At 43.7% G+C, this 17,061-nt stretch overlaps 2 protein-coding genes across 2 annotated transcripts in view; one reads left to right on the top strand and one right to left on the bottom strand.

The window, feature by feature from the left end:
- Positions 1-7,015, bottom strand: part of ACO2 (aconitase 2) — a 43,701-nt gene extending 36,686 nt beyond the window's left edge. The window contains exon 1 of the mRNA XM_079141196.1: positions 6,886-7,015. Within this exon, the coding sequence (XP_078997322.1) occupies positions 6,886-6,921 (36 nt within the window). The 5' untranslated portion in view covers positions 6,922-7,015. The remainder of the gene's footprint in view (positions 1-6,885) is intronic.
- Positions 7,016-7,404: 389 nt separating this feature from the next.
- Positions 7,405-16,016, top strand: PHF5A (PHD finger protein 5A). Its single transcript, XM_079141210.1, has 4 exons — positions 7,405-7,537; positions 7,943-7,966; positions 8,763-8,929; positions 15,372-16,016. The coding sequence occupies exons 1-4, from the start codon at positions 7,486-7,488 to the stop codon at positions 15,459-15,461; spliced, it is 333 nt and encodes a 110-aa protein (XP_078997336.1). The 5' UTR covers positions 7,405-7,485; the 3' UTR covers positions 15,462-16,016.
- The last annotated feature ends 1,045 nt before the right edge of the window (positions 16,017-17,061 follow it).

Here is a 17,061-nt window from a genome sequence, read left to right as displayed (position 1 = left end):
CATTGTGTATGTAAGGAAAAAACACACAAAGAACACAGAGCTCAGTAGCTGGGTTCCTGGCAGCATCCTCCTGGGAGAATGAGCTGCTGCTTACAAACACACTGCCTGCCTGTGCAATGAAGAATGGCTTACAGGCTGTTTTCCCACTATGCAGTCACTTCTCCCTTCCCACCCAAATTCAGAGCCCCAGAATAGATCCCAAACACCAAGTCAGCACATCTCAGAATTGAAACAGAACTGTCCACACATTCTGTACCACCCTTCTGTACCAACCTCTGCACCACCTTTAATGGTGGGGAACTAACTGACTACCCTATGAGGCAGCCCATTTCACTGGATGACTTCAGGGACTCAAAAGGTGTCAGAACCCTGATTCTTCTCACCATGACTCAGCAGCCTTCAGGCTCACACGTCTTAGCAACTAACTGCCCAGTCCTTCCTGGCAGGGAAGCCTCAGGTGGGCTCCATGGGAATGCATGTCAGTCAACACCCTTCCAAGGAGAGACATCTTCCCACACTGTTGCAGGCTTCTCACAATTTCCTCCCACCTGTATCAGGCAATGCCTGGCACCTCTTCTAAGAATTCAAAGCTAAACAATTCCCTCCCACCAGCAGGCAATCAGCTAGCTTGGTTGCTATGCAACTAGCAGGAACAAAAGTGGTGCAGTCCTTTTCAGAGGTTTGGCAAGGGGACAAAGAGCCATGTCTCCCCACAAGTCACACCCTCTAAATGGGTGCCAAAGATGGTAGGAGGTTCCTTTAAGGAACAGAATGATAGATTCACTCATCTGCCTAATTCTCTTTTGTTGCTGGCTTCAGCAGCAGAGACTTCAGGCATACTGTGAACTGCATACAAATCCTTAGCCCTGCTATGGCACCAAGGGCGGGCAGCAGCTCTGTACCAATACACTTCAGAAGGGCATCCTCTGTGAGTTCCACAGGCAGCCTGTGAGCTCAGACAAGGAATAAAGCCTCTGCGGTACCCATATTCTGCCTCACTAGTATTTGGGGCCAGAGGCAACCACAGCCTGAGACATACACCCAAATGGATCCAGGGCCAACTGAACTGTGTCCCTTATACTGAGCCTGCTCTACAGAGATCTGGCTTCTATTCCTTTTCCCAAGGGGAATGCTCTGGGGAAAGAGTTTGGCTGAGTGGTAAAAAGCCTGGACGCTGTAGCCCAGCACATCTGCATTCAAAATCTGGCTTTGCTGCATGCCGTGACCTCAGATGAGCTCTTTAACCTCTAAGGGCCTGTTTCATCATTATGAAAATAAGCCTGTTTTCATAAGGTTGTTGTAAAGGACAAAGGAGGCAACATTTGTAAAACAAGACCTAGTGCTGTGCCTGGTGAAAAGGCCTGAACTCGATATGGGCAGCTAATGTGGTTCCTGTTTCCCTGGGCCTGGACCAGCAAGTCACACACCAACCACAGCAGCAGGCAGACAGACTAAACATCAACCACCACATTCTTATGCCCGACAGAGCTGGGTCTGTACTTAGGTGCCCCCAGCACATGTGCCCATCTCCTCCTTGCTTCAGTTATTTAAATGATTCTCCTTCACTGGTATAGAAGTCTCTCACCCGCAGGGAGAGACTGAGCCAGCTCTGTAGCTCACTCAGTCCATGCAGTACAGAACAATGAATGCTTGTAAATAATGGTAACAAGTGCACACCTGTAATCCCAAGGACTTGGGAGGCTATCAGAAGGATGGCAAGTTCAAGGCCAGCCTCAGCAACTCAGCACAGCCCTGTCTCAAATTTTTTAAAAAAAGGAAAAAGTAAAAAAGGGCTGGGGATGTAACTCAGTAGTAATATGCCTTTGGGTTAAATCTCCAGAACCATCCACCCAAAAGAAACAACCAGAAGGTTCATTTCTACTTTGTCCCCCAACTCTATCTTAGAGCAATACCAAAAAGCTTTTCCTAAACCACTATTACATATCCGTTTGTTTGTTGAACCAAGGATCACTCTACTCTACCACTGAGTCATATCCCCAGGCCTTTTTTTTTTTTTTTTTTTGGCAGGGAGGGGCAGGGCATGGGAGATTGAACCCAGGGGGGCTTTATCAATAAGCCACATTCCCCAGTCTTTTATATTTATTTTTATTTTGAGACAGTCTTACTAAGTTGTTTAGGGCCTTCTAAATTGCTGAAGCTGGCCTCAAACTTGCTATCCTCCTGCCTTAGGTTTCTGATTCACTGGGATTGCAGGTATGCACCACCATGCCCAACACTTTTTATGTTTTGAGACAGGGTCTCCTAAAGTTGCCCAGGCTAGCCTTGAACTTATGATCTTCCTTCCTCAGTCTCCCAAGTCACTAGGATTACAGGTATGCAAAGGTCCTGCCCTTTTTTTTTTTTTTTTTTTGGTACTGATTTTAACCCACTGGTGCTTTACAACTGAACTTCATCTCTAGCCTTTTTATTTTGAGACGGGGTCTCATTAAGTTGCTGAGGGTCTCACTAAATTACTGAGGTTGGCCTCGAACTTGGAATCCTCCTGTCTCAGTCTCCCAAATTGCTGGGATTACAGGCATGTGTCACTGTACCTGACTCCTCTTTTAACCCTCTATGGTCCATCATCCACATAGCAGCCTGAATGATTTTTCCCAAGCATAAATTAGATCATGTTACTCCCTGCCTTAAAACTTTTCTGGGGATTTTCACTACACTTGAAGCAAAACCACTTTCTATATAGAAACCTGCATGAGCCTAACATCCTGCTCAGACCCTCTGCTCCTAAAGACACCTCGGCACCGGTTTGCCTTCCCCTCAACACACTGAGTTATTCTGGTTGTGTTCACTTATCTCAGGTGCTTTGTATATGCTGCTTCCTCTACTTGAAATCTCGTCTCCCAAAATGCTGAATGGCTGCCCCCTTACCATGTAAGCCTCAGTTCAAATGTCACCTTTACTGGCACTGTCCCATTTCCTCTGGCATCTACTATAACAACTGGCCAACTGGCTAACTGTCGTACCAGGGATTGAACCCAGCTCAGTGCATGTGAGGCTGCACTCTACCACTGAGCCACACCCCTGGCCCTTTTTATTTCTGAGACAGAGTCTAAGTTTCCCATAATGGCCATAAACTTCCAATTTTCCTGCCTCAAGCTCCCTAGTAGACGGATTATAGGAGTGAGCCACTGTGCCTGGCTCTTTTTTAATTCTTTTTCTCCCCCTTTGGTACTGGGGAGTAAATCCAGTCCTTCCTATTTGAGACAAGGTCTCACAAAGTTGCCCAGGTTGGCCTTGTATTTGTAATCCTCCTACCTCAGCCTCCTGAGTCACTGAGATTTCAGGCATGCACCATGGCACCAGGCTCTGTTTTATCTTCCTTAAAACACTTGTTTAAAGCTACAATTTTCTTATTTGTCTACTTGATTACTTTTGGTCTCCCTTCCTACCTCAGCCTCTGGAGTAGTTTGGGCTATAGTCATGTGCCGCCCTGCCCATATTATTCCCCCCTTTTGTTTCCTGCATTCCCACGGCAGAGGGCAGTTCTAGGCATTTAGGAGCAATTGGTTTTGAGGCAATGGTGTGCTCCCTAAAGAGCATAATGCTGTTCATTTGAGAAAAGAAAAAAACAAAAACAAAAAAACTTGGCTCTTCATAGAGGACTTCTCCAAAGACATCAGACTTCTTTGTCCTGAACTATTATCCTGGTTTCACATGCAAGAGGCTACATGACTTTCCCAAGTCATGATAACCCAAACCCCAGTACCTCAAGACAAAAGCAAAGACCTGAGAAATTGTCTAAAATGCCCAACCCCACCAGGCCAGTGGCCCATGCCTGTAATCCCAGTGGCTGGGGAGGGCTGAGGCAGGAGGACCTTGAGTTTCACGAGTTCAAAGCCAGTCTCAGCAACTCAGCAAGATCTTGTCTCTACATAAAATAAAAAAGGGATGGAGATGTGGCTCAGTGATTAAGAGCCCTTGGTTCAATCCCTGGTGGGTAGGGTGCGGGTACACAGCTAAAGTGCCCAACTCCTCTTATCCACAGTGATGTGCATAAAAAATAAATACTGAAAACCAGAGAGTAAACATGACCTTTCAAAGAATCTCACTTTCCATTTTCTCCACTGTTTCTAATCTTACTACCTGGTAACAGGTACTGTCAAACAACAGTATATATACAATTCAGCACTGATCTGTTTATGGAGCATCAATAGTGTCTTGGTCCAAGGCTGAGTCTTGATGCCAAAGGAAAGCAGTATAGTCCCAGCTGCTAGCCTTCGGCTTTCGAATCAGCAATGTGCAGATCCAAATCACATGGGCCAACACCAGTGATATGGCCTTATGCAAATTTATCTAATTTTAATAAGTATATCACACTTACAAAGTGGTAAGCAAGGTTCTAAATACTCTGCAACTATTACATAACTACAACAGAGGTATTGTTATTATGATGTCTTACAGATGAGCAAACAGGTTCAGAGAGGTTAAGTAACTTGCTCTAAGTCACAGGTACTCGTAGAAAAGCCATGATTCAAACTTTGACAGTCTGATGCCAGAGTCCATGCAATTACCATTCTATTGTTTCCTCACTAATCTTTTTCCTTTATCTATGAAATGGGGTTAATAGTACGTATTATCCAAGAGTCATATGCTATTACTGGCATGAAGAAAGGTAGATGTTAGCTACTTATAGTGGTAGTAGTAAGAGCCATTGTTCTATCATCTATCTTCACCTTTGGTTCAGCCAAGAGCAAAATAAAAATACTTTGACTGAGAAAGATTCCCAAGGCCTTCTGCAGTATGATATATTAGAATATAGTGGATACTGTAAGAGAACAGGGATTGTCTTGGCTTACCAGTGTTTTCAGAGAAAGCAGTGGGTGCTCAGGAAATACGTAGAAAAATGGGAATAAAATGACTACATCACTAAAGTTCTGCAGAAAAGACTACTACCTTGTCCTCACCTTGAGGAACAGAAAGATACCCTAGGGGAAAGGGAAGTACGGTCCTCAGAAAGGAAAAAAGGGTGCCTCCATTCTTCATATATTTCTGTGTACCTCGGCATGGAAGAAGTAAATGTAATAGGTTCTCAGTGGACACTGTTAACTGGTCATTACGTGGCTGTTGGGACACAGTGTGGTATAATACAAAGAGCATAATGCTGTTCATTTATCTTAGCTGAATGAACATACAAGGAGACCTGAATTTTAATCCTGACTCTGCTACTAGAAATCACCCAGGCTCTCAAAGTCTTGGATTCTCCATCTGTAAAAGAGGATGAACTACACAACTGTAAATAGATTCCACTTGCTTATCATTTTGTGGCAAAGCAAGTACACGATTAACATCTGTTTAAAGATCATCCCCAACTAATAATGGATTCAGGAAGTTATATGCTCAAGGTCACTGGATCAAGAGCATGAATCACAGTCCAGATCTCTTTCCACACCACCCTAACACTCATTCTTTCAGTATCCTTTTCAGTTCAAAACGTTGACATTATGTTTTTCTTCCAAGCTCAATAAGTTATTTATATTGTCAAATAATTTTGCCTAATTTCATAAAATCACAGGGCAGCAGAATCTGGGAAAAAAAAAACAACAACTATTTTCACATCATTAATCTACAGAATTAAAAGATCAAAATAGATAATTAAGTGCACATCTTTCACTTTTGCTCAGAATTGAGATCAGAAATATTTTCAGAGAAATTATTTAGCTTTTTGGCTTAAATTTAAATAATATGGTGAAAATCACTTCAAGTAACAATGCTTCCTGAGAGTATAGCACATAACTTTATTAATTCTATAATTAAAGTTTGCTACTTGATCCAAAGAAAATTCAAAGTTAATCATAAGAGGTTGACAAGGAATGTCTACAGGTACTCTTTATTTTTATTAACAAAATACACATTCGACATTGAAGTTCTGAACATAACGCATTCCTGGAGTTGTCAAGTTAGGAGTTACAGTCAACTGACAGTTATGGTCAACTTTCTAGACCGGTCATAACAGGAGAGTCAAGGTCAAACTAAGTCTCCTTACTCTCCCATCTACTACTTGAAAACCAACTAACTGTGAGCTCAAAATAGTCCACTCTGTACTCTTACAAATATAAATGACCCCACCCTGGCTCATAAAATTCTGAGGGCAGGCTGACACAAACAAGAAGAGAGGGGCAGGAGGGTCAATGCTCAGGTCACAGCACGTCGGTGACAGTTTGAAAGCCAGAACTTTCATCTAGTTTCTTGTAGTCTTATCACCTATCAAATGGGGAAAATCATCTCACATCTATCTCACCAGACGATTATATGAATCAAATGATATTAGAAGGTATTAAAAACAGTTTTGAAATCTGGTACAAAGGTTAGAAACATTACTATTTACTACGTCAGGGACCCTAAAGAACACTCTCCTATTCTTGGTTCGGTGTTCGGCAGGGTCCTCAAAAGGTTGTACAAAGGACTAGTTTCTCCAGCCTCCAGGCCAGGTGGCAACCGTAGATGCCCCTGGTTTGCAAGTCTCTGTTGCTGAGAGATGAAGGCTTCAGGCACGGGGCCTACGGGGTTCAACAACCACCGCGCCCCCCAGTCACCTTGTCCTCACCTTGAGGAACAGAAAGACGCTTAGGGGAAAGGGAAGTGCGGTCCTCAGAAAGGAAAAAGGGGTGCCTCCACTCTTCATCAGGCCATTGCTGCTTAGAGCCACGTTTTCCCCGGGGCGGGGGACACGGTCAGGGAGCTGACGGTGCCGGGGACGCCTTGACCTAGGGCAACGAGAAGCGGGCACCGGCTCTGGGCCGGCAACCGCGACGGGTACACGGAAAGTCGGCCACAGGTCCGGCCCGCCTTGCCTTGCCTCGCCCACAGCCGCAGGCACAGGAGGAGGCACCCCGCCCCCGTGAACCCAGAGAGCCAGAGCTCGCTCACCTGCAGCCGGGTCACCAGTAGGCTATAAGGCGCCATTTTGTGCACTGACAAAGATGAGGTCGCATAAAAGTGACGTGCCACACAGCGTATTTAAAGCCTTGGTTGGGGCGTGGCCTCGAGAGCTCTACGTCACGGTGAGGGCGTGGCCTCCAAAGAGGCGCCGCAGCCCTGAAAAGGCAGTAGGCGGAGCTCATGTATCAGGAACCGTCGCGTGAGAGGGAAAAAAGCTGCATAAAAACACTTGCAGAAGCATGCGCCAAGGCCTGGGTTCAATGTCAAGTAAAAAAAAAAAAAAAAGAAAAAAGAAATAAGCACAGAAGTCAGTGCTGCACACAAAAATGTCTTATCCGAAGGTAAATTTCGGTTATCTATGCCTTCCAAATTCGGGAGAGTTTTATTTTTAAGACTTCTATGCATCTGTGAGGACCTGGCTACCCAATGGCGACGGAAAATCGCGCGATAGCTAACGCGATTTGGCCCAGAGCGTAAATGCTGATAGAAGCCTCAAGGACCAATCACCGCGACGGGGAGGCAGGAACCCAGGGGTTAGAGGTTGGGCGGAAATTTCCGGAGCTTCCGGTAGTTTGCTTGGAAGGAGTTATGGCTAAGCATCATCCGGATTTGATTTTTTGCCGCAAACAAGCGGGTGTTGGTGAGGCGGGCCCTGCCCACGGCTTGTCTGGGTGGGGTGATATTAGGAGTCGGGAGTCTAGGGGTTCCTGCCTCCTCTTTAGGGCCTTTTCTTGGAGTCGCCCCGTTTCGCGCCTCTCGGTCGCTGGGTATCGTAGCAGCGCGCGGGTTTGGGATAAAAGGGGCTGGCGGCCAGGGCCTCTGGACCCAGTCTGGAGAAACCGTCTCAGATTGCCCGGGACCTGGGACGGGCTTCAGGAGTTTACCTGTGGCTGTGGGTTTGGCCCAGTTTGAAATTCATGAGAATAAGATAGCCGGATATTCCGCAAGGCTCACTGCCGCCTTTGTGCCTGTCCCTACCCTCGAAGATGTACTTCCCCGCTTTGTCACAACTTTAATGCTAATTGTCCCTTCTTTGGTCTTACAGCCATCGGGAGACTGTGTGAAAAATGTGAGTGGAACACACCCTTCCAACACCCCATTCCTCCTCCTCAGTTTCTGTGGAGCCCACAAACGGGCATTTCCAGAGGTGCCACAAAGAAGGCTTTGAGTAGATGTGCCTGGGAATATGTAGACACTGAGTGTCCGGCTGCACCAAAGCCTCCTCCTATCTCCCCACTCTGACGTGCACGTTTTAAACACTGTATTTAAGTTTTAAGGAAGTCTCTAGTTTGAACGGGAAGAATGACCTGACTAGCATTATCCTTCCCAGCCCATGTGCACACACAGGTTTTTACCAGCAATTATCAGCGCGTACAGCCTCCGAAGTGCATTTCCAAGACCTTTACCTACGTTAACTGATTAACTTTTTCTACGTGTTGGGGGCATTTAGATGGATACTGGATAAGCCAAGTTTTGCGGTGCAGAAGTAGAGAAGGCTCCTGAAGTCACTGTCAAAAGGAGACTTTCCCAGGCGCTGGTGGCATACACCAATAATCACAACTACTTGGAAGGCTAAGGCAGGAGATTGGCAAGTTTGAGTCCAGTTAGACTTAGGGAGACCCTGTCTCAAAATAAAAAGGACTCGGGATTGTAGTTTAGTGGCCTAATGTCCCTGTGTTCAATGCCCAGTTTTCCCCCTCCAAAAGAAATAGAACTGGGGATGTACCTCAGTGTTAGAGTGCCCCTGGGTCAGAACCCAGTACCAGAACAGGAGAGACTGGTGTCTTTCCCCCTAGCAAGAGAAGGATAAAGAACTTGAGGAAGTACTTATTAGTGAACATGACACCATTCTTTTTTCCTTGCAGGTGACGGCAAATGTGTAATCTGTGACTCTTATGTGCGCCCCTGCACTCTGGTGCGCATATGTGATGAATGTAACTATGGCTCTTACCAGGGGCGCTGTGTGATCTGTGGAGGCCCAGGAGTCTCTGATGCCTATTATTGTAAAGAATGCACCATTCAGGAGAAGGATGTGAGTGAATACAAAGCTTTCCATCTGACCTTTCCTCCCTTTATTTTGTAACACTTTGCCATCCACAGCAATTTCCTCTGTCTGTAGAAATTACTATGTTCAGCAGGTCACCTAAGTTATAATTTCAAGTTCTGTGAGCCAAACTGGGTGTAGTCCAGTAAAAGGCTGTTATTTTGTATCAAGAGCAAAAATGCAAGAGAAGCCATTTGGAGTGCCTTCTCTCTATCCTTTGATGTTTCTCTATGATTATTCTTATTCAGAAACAACATCCTGAATAAGTTCTAACACAGTGCCTGGTATTTAACAGCCCCTCAGTAGTTCTCTTGAATCTATTATTATTAAGTACTATTTGGGTTGGTGTGGTAGGAAAATTGAGTTTGGATAATTTAAGTTGACTTCTGCTTTAAGTGGTTAAAGGATTTTTTTTTTTTTTTAAGTGGTACGGGGGTTTGAATCCACCAGCGACATTCTAACAGTGAGCTACATCCCTAGTCCTTTTAATTTTTTATTTTGAGACGGCGTCTCATTAAGTTGCCCAGGCTGGCTTCAAATTTGTGATCCTCATGCCTCAGCCAGAGTCTCTGGGATTACTTGTTCTACCACTACACTAAGCTAGAACACCTTTATTTAATATTGCAGAAGAAATTATTGGTCTTTCAGATTTTTGACCCTAGACATTATATAGTGACAGTGTCTAGTCATTAGTTATTATCATTCATCTCCCTGAGACAGGCCAAAAACAGCACTGCCCAAAGGCAAGTTTTACCCTTATTCTTTAGTTTAGTACTGGCAACAGGATTCTAGGTGAGGGATACTGGAACCAAAAATCAACTTACCAGTTCCTCACACGTGCTAGGCAAGCACTCTACCACTGAGCTGCAACCACAGCCCTCCAGCTTGCTTTCTTCTTACAAGAAAATGTAAGGAAATATGATATAGTCTTACTAGACTAATTGTACACAGTTACTACCTAATCTGGGATAAGGTAAAATATACCTTAATTCGTGGTATTTCCATGAGCAAAGATGAGGTAGTTTGTACTTTTTACTTTATTCCTCACCATAACTTTGTTAAATAAGGATTGTTATTATTATCCCTTCTTTATAGTCTCTCCTACTAATAAATGACAAAATTAGGCTGTGTGACAAAACCTTGTGGTGCTCCCATCATACTGTGTTGTCCTTTCAGGCGTGTGCCTGTGTTGAGGAGAAACAACCCAACAATCTCAGTTGTGTACGTGTTCGAATCCTGCCTGCTGATAGGAAGTGTAAGATACTGGGCCAGATGGAACTATTTTTTACACTGTTTAATCTTTGTTTAGGAAATGTGAAAGGTCATAGATTAAGTAACAAATATGATTTCAGTTAGTGATTTGAACATTCTCCTGTCTTAAATTGGTTTATAATATATTTTTTTAGATGTTGATAGACCTTTATTTTATTCACTTATATGTAGTACTGAGAATTGAACCCAGTGCCTCATACATGCTAGGCAAGTGCTCTACCACTGAGCCACAACCCCAGCCCCTGCATTTTCCTTTGAATATCAGCTTATACTTGGCTTTCAGCAAAGGTGGATCAGCTGGGCGTGGTGGCGCACACCTGTAATCCCAGTGACTGGGGAGGCTGAGGCAGGAGGATCACAAGTGCAAAGTCAGCCTCAGCAATGGTGAGGTGCTAAGCAACTCAGTGAGACCCTGTCCCCAAATAAAATACAAAATAGGGCTGGGGATGTAGCTTAGTAGTTGAGTGCCCCTGAATTCAATTCCCAGTACCACCCCACCCCCCCAAAAAAAAAAAAAAAAAAAAAAAAAAACAAGGTCGGATTGGTTCCATGAGCTAGACTATACCCCTTTATGGGCAGGACTGTAGTTCTTGTGTGTGTCCTTTTTTCAGGCCTTGGTACAGGTTTGACTTGTAATGCAAAAATGGTGCACATTTTTTTGGTGCTATCCTTATAAATTGTCCATGTGAGGAGTCCTTCTACAGGTTATATAGTACAAAGTAGGTATTGGTAATTACTTATTGTCTATAAGTAGTGGAGAGAAGGTATAAAACCACTACGCCACATCCCCAGCCCTTTTTGTTTTATTATTTTATTTTGAAACAGTGTCTCACTAAGTTGCTTTATGGCCTTGCTAGTTGCTGAGGCTGACTTTCCACTTGGCAATTGTCCTACCTCAGTCTCCTCAGTTGCTGGGATTACAGGTGTGTGCTACCACACCTAACACAAATCCAATGACACTTTCTTGAACTTTTGCATGGTTATAGCTAGAGTTTTTATCTGGCCTCAGCTTGCAACCAGAGAAGGTTTAATAAATGTTAATTGCTGTCTGACTCTTCTGAATGTGGTGTGTGACCTGATACCTTTGGATCCTTATGCCTCATTGGTCTCTAAGAATTATTCTAGACATCACTTCCTCTACTTCACATTATACAGGAATGATCTGAGGATATTTGAGATGGCATTTAGCTCACATTTACTCAGCACTAGTTTCCAAGGAACACAAAGCAGTCCGGTGACATGATCCAGTCTCTCATTCTTACAGATCATCATGTAGATTAAGTACCCAAGACTTTTTCCTATGCAGAAATCTTCCTACAACAAAAGCCACCATCATTGTTTCCCCCTTCCTGCGGCTTTCATAATTTATAAAGTAATTAGGCCAGTAAGATAAGCTGGTTGTCCTCATTTATAATTTTTCAATGCCGAAGAAGAACCAGGAGTCAGGGATGGTATCTGCGGACATTAGTACCAAAGGACTAATTTGTAGTTTATTACATTTCAGCATATTAATCCCCTTAGTCCTTGCTATTTATTTTTATTTTGGTGGTGCTTGGGATTGAACCCAGGCACACTATACCCCTGAGCTCTATCCCTAGTCAAGTCCTGGTTTTTTATCACTGTTTCAGGGTTTGTTTTTTTTTCAGTGGTTCTGGGGGTTGAACGCAGGGCCTTGTGCATGTGAGGCACGCACTCTGCCAATTGAACTATATCCCCAGACCTCAGGGTTATTTTTGCTGGGGTGGTGACACACACCTGTAATCCCAGCAATTTAGTGAAGCCCTAATCAACTTAGAACCTGTCTCAAAATTATAAAACTAAAAATATAAAAAGGGCCAGGTACTTAGCTCAGTGGTAAAACGCCACTGGGTTCAATCCCTAACGCCAAAAAAAAAAAAAAAAATTTTTTTTTTTTTTTTTTTAACACGGAACTCTAGTGAGGAGATAGGGTTAGGTTGAACCATTATGCAATTGCTGATTTTTGTTTTGCCAGTTTCTTCTAACTTACTAAGGAATGAAAGTATGTGGGGTATTATTCTAAACATATTTTTTGAACCATTGAATCCACTTAATTCTCTGAGGTAGGTTTTACCATTACACTCATATGTGACTAAACTGAGACCCAGGAAGGTTAAATAACTTTTCAGAAACCAGGTGCCCTAGTTCCCCAAGTGGGGATGCAGCTGAGCGGACTGGAGGATGGCTCCTACCCTCACCTGGTCCCTTCCAGGAAACACTAGGGCTCTGTAAATACAGTTTTTTAACATTGTCCTGCTCTAGTCCCTAGTTTATAATTGAGGAATATGGATCCAAGAGAAAGAACTCCCACATTGCCCATATTTAGGCTATCCTCATACCGCAAGATTTCACAGCCTCTTTAAAAGAGAATAGAGCACTGTGCAATTTCATTATCAAACATTGACTGATTTTATTTTGAGGCAGGCTCTCACTAAGTTCCTTAGGACCTAAGCTGGCTTTGAATTGTGGTCTTCCTGCCTCAGCCTTCTTTGCTGCTAGGATTACAAGCATGCAAACCATGGTTTTGGTTTTGGTTTTTTGTACAGGGGATTGAATCCAGAGGCACTTAACCACTGAGCTGCATCCCCAGCCCTTTTATATATTTTATTTAGAGACAGGGTCTCACTGAGTTGCTTAGGGCCTCACTAAGTTGCTGAGGCTGGCTTTGAACTCATGATTCTCCTGCCTCACCCTCAAAAGCCGCTGGGATAGCCATCTGTTTTGATCCCTCATTTGGTAAAAGGATTTTAAATACAGAGGTGGTGCACACACCTGTAATCCCAGCAACTCAGAAAGCAGAGGCAGGAGGATGCCTCAGCAACTTATCAAGACCCTGAGCAATTTGGTAAGACCCCCCACCTCAAAATAAAAAGGGCGGGGATATGGCTCGATGGTTAAAACCTCCTGGGTTCAATGCCCACTACCCCACTCCACCACCCAAAAAATCAAATTAAATACAGAGCTTACTTTGAGTTTGCCAGGTGAGCCATTGGTGGGGCTAGTTCCCTCACTCACCAGGCACCACAGATGGGAGTCCTCCATGTAATACACAGTACATGTTTTCTAGAAAGTCATGCAATGTTGGCTTTGTATGTTCTCAGACCAAAATTTTTGTGTTATCAGGACCAAAAAATAAATCAGCTAAGTTAGAAATTGAATGGCTAAGGACCTGATTAATTCATTCTATAGCCTAATATGACAGGAACCCAACTCCTCTGTCATGGGTGTCTTAACAGACATGTGAAGGCTTTTTCCAGTGACAGCTTCCTTTCATCCCATATCAGCTGATGGAGTCATCATTCCTGCCCCACAGGATTTCCAGAAGCTTCATTGAAACCACTTCAGTATACAGAATGGCCAGGGGGGCAGCATGTCATTACAAATCAAAACAACCTCAACAGCTGCCTCCAGCACAGGCCCTCCACAGACCATGTGTTCCAGTGAAGTACACTAGCTTTGGGTGCACTTGTCAAGCATGTGTTGAGGGCCCCCAGGGGTAGGGACTCGGGGGGATTCAATGTAGTGAATTAACAAGGACATATAAAATCCAGTATTCTCCTGTAGTATTTAAAATGTAAGATACTATTTCTTGAAGCCTTTAGATTTTTCCCTTTGGTGGGATCCTCTCCATTCTGAGATAATCTAGGAGAACTGGAGCACTTGACCTGAAGTTAATTGTTGTTTTTTTAGATGTAGATGGATACCATACCTTTGTTTTATTTATTTTTATATGGTGCTGAGAATTGAACTCAGTGCCTCACATGTGCTAGGCAAGCACTCTACCACTGAGCCAAAGCTCCAGCCCTAATTGTTGTTTTTTAATGTCTCACTTGAACCAAATCCTTTGAGTTCAGATTCTGGTTGTGCACGTGGTATACATGTAATCCCTGCTACTCAGCAGGCTGAGGCAGGAGGATTATAATTTCAAAATCAACCTAAGCATAAAATAAAAGGGCTGGGAATGTAGTTTGTGGTAAAGCACTTGATTAGTTTGTGCAAGGTCCTGGGTTCAGGCCCTAGTGCCACAAAATAATTTTCAGGCCAGGAGTAATGGCACACAACTGCAATCCCAGCAACTCAGGAGGCTGAGGCAGGAGGATCTCAAGTTTGAGGCCAGACTCAGCAACTTAGTGAGGTCCTAAGCAACTTAGCAAGACCCTGTCTCAATATAAGAAATAATATGGGCTGGGGATGTAGTTCAGTGGTAAAGCACTGCTGAGATCATTCCTTAGTGCCCCCACCAAAAGTTTCAGGTTCTGCCTGCACTGCATACCAGCAACAGAATTGGGCTAGAGTCCAACCTTTCGTTCTTATTATTTGTGGTACTGGGGATTGAACCCAGGGATACTCTACCACTGAACTATATCTCTTGAGACAAGTTCTAGATGATTTGCCCAGGCTGGCCTCAAATTTGTGATCCTCCTGCCTCAGCCTCATGAGTCAATGGAATTACAGGTATGTGCTGCCACACCCTGCTGAATTGAATATTCTTAAATGTAATTGCAGTTACTGAATAGAGGGTGGGCAGGCCCTGAGGGACTTTCTAGATGTCTAGATATTCAGTAAATTTAACTGGCACTTAGCCATTGAGCCACATCCCTAGCCCTTTTTTATTTTATATTTTGAGACAAGGTCCCAGTAAGTTGCTCAGGGCCTAGATAAGTTGCTAAGGCTGGCTTGGAACTTAGGATCCTTCAGCCTTAGCCTCCCCAAGTCACTGGGATTATAGGTGTGCCAATTTGTAGATTGTTGATGGATCAAATAGGATAATTGGAAAGATGAATAACTAAACCGTTAACCTAAAAGTTATAAAATGATCACAGAAAACTCTTTTCTGAGTAGTAGGGAAGAAACAGTGCTGCTTAATCAGGACCTCCCAGTTAAGGAGCTAGGGCTGCTTGTACACATTTGCAAATTCTTTCATTGTTGTCTCTTCTTTTTGTGGGGTGAGATGCTGAGAAGCAAACTCAGGGCCTTGCAAATGCTAGGCAAGCAGTCTACTGAGCACACCCCCAGACCTGTTAGGGACTTCAAATACTAGGGTGAAAGATTAGCTTTCATTCTTCTTGTGACCAGATTTTATCTTCAATTCCTCTTGATTCAGATTCTGACTTAGCAGCTTCTCTATTCTGTTTTCCAGAGAGATGGTTGCCCAAAGATTGTCAATTTGGGGAGCTCTAAAACAGATCTCTTCTATGAACGCAAAAAATACGGCTTTAAGAAGAGGTGATCGGTGGGTGGCCCCTGCCTCTGCCATCAAGCTGCCACAGCTGCCAAGAAAGACGCCTACTATCAGCAGCAGAAAGGGAGCGAAGCCCAGCATGTCACCAGAACTGCTTGCTAGTGTGTTGGCCCCTTGCCACCCTTTCCTCCCCTCACCCAGACAGGGGTGGGGGTGGAAAAGGATTCTTCATAGAGCACTGACAGTCAATCCAAGAAAAACTGATCGGTTACTCAATGGTTTTTCTTGAATTTGAGAAGCAAGACTGTTCTAAATTGATTTATCCTCTCTACACCAAGAGCTTCTGAACAGGAATATCCTTATCAGCTGTCTGAGGAGTTGACTGTGAAGCTACCCCCAATGTGTTCTTGCAGCAGCTCTGATGGCAATTGTCCCTGGTGACCCTTCAGTGTGTGGCAGTGAGCTCTCAACAATAAATGTGATGTGAGCATTTAATCTTGTATCGCTTGCCAGGTGGTGCTGGTTTCGTGTTAGTTTTCTTCTGAGAAATTGGAAACCCTTTCTGTTGCTGTTGTTAATAAAGTTGGTGTTTATTTTCTGGTAGTCAGTCACTGTTCCCCCTTCACGTTAACTCTAGGAATTTCAGTTCCCCATGAATTGGTGACTCAATCTGGACATAGTACAATTCAAGAAGCACTTTCTCCTCCTTTTACTCCTGGGAAGAATTCAGAACCACCCATGCCTTTCATTCTAAGTAAAAATCATTTTTAGAAATTATTTTTTCCTTCCTATTCTACTTTAATTTTGAACTGAAGAGATGGTTACAATAATGATGAAGAGAATGATAAATTGAATTAGGGAAAATCAACTTGGTTTGTTTCATAAAGTGCATATGTATACTTCAAAGATGTATATTTAAGTTTCAGTTAAGAAATATTTAACAACACTATGCACAAGTTCAGATTATCATTACTGCCTGCTGAGGAGATAGTTTTATATGTCCAGTCATAGATTTGAAAAGGGCATCAGGCCCTGAGAAATCCAGGGACTTGGCCCAAGTTTATACTGCCACTTAGTACCAAAGACAAGGAAAGAAATGAGTCTACCAACTTCTGATTCAGAGTTTTGGTCTATGTCAACCAAACATTATTTATGATGTATTTAATGTCCAAAATTTAGTCTCTGTCTTGGGGTTGAGCAGTGTTTGTAACAGAGACAGTCCCAGTACGACCCAGAGGATGCACTAAGGAAGGGTTCTTGGCCTAGCTTAAGGGGCACCTCAGGAAGGCAGGGTATGTCTTACCCATAGTGCTAAAGATATCCTGCAGGGGAAGAGCTCAGTGGTAGCCTTTGCTAAATATCCATGAGGCCCTGGGCTCCATCCCCAGTGCTGGGGAGAAAAAAGGTAATCCTGGAGGTTTTTCCAGGGCTCTCTACCACTCCTGTGCTTTACACTCCTCACTGCTGTCCCATCCTCTGTCACCACTCTCCACACACTGGGACTCCTTTTCAGTTCTTCAGCTTTCCTTTCTGCCCCTATTTTTTGTTTTTGTTTTGAACAAAATAAAAACAGTGACTAAACGAAAACAGGGACACTTGGCCACTAAGCCACATCTGCAGCCCTATTTTGTATTTTATTCAGAGACGG

Source organism: Sciurus vulgaris, assembly GCF_902686455.1.
Source record: "Sciurus vulgaris genome assembly, chromosome: 5".
Taxonomy (NCBI): Eukaryota; Metazoa; Chordata; class Mammalia; order Rodentia; family Sciuridae; genus Sciurus; species Sciurus vulgaris.
Note: the sequence above shows the minus strand (reverse complement) of the source record. Positions and strands in the feature narration are given on the sequence as shown.

Excerpts from the sequence above, each read along its gene's own strand:
- PHF5A (XM_079141210.1), top strand. The coding sequence starts at position 7,486 with ATGGCTAAGCATCATCCGGATTTGATTTTTTGCCGCAAACAAGCGGGT. Across the intron at positions 7,538-7,942 it reads CCGCAAACAAGCGGGTGTTG|CCATCGGGAGACTGTGTGAA; the intron begins GTGAGGCGGGCC and ends TTGGTCTTACAG. Across the intron at positions 8,930-15,371 it reads GCACCATTCAGGAGAAGGAT|AGAGATGGTTGCCCAAAGAT; the intron begins GTGAGTGAATAC and ends TCTGTTTTCCAG.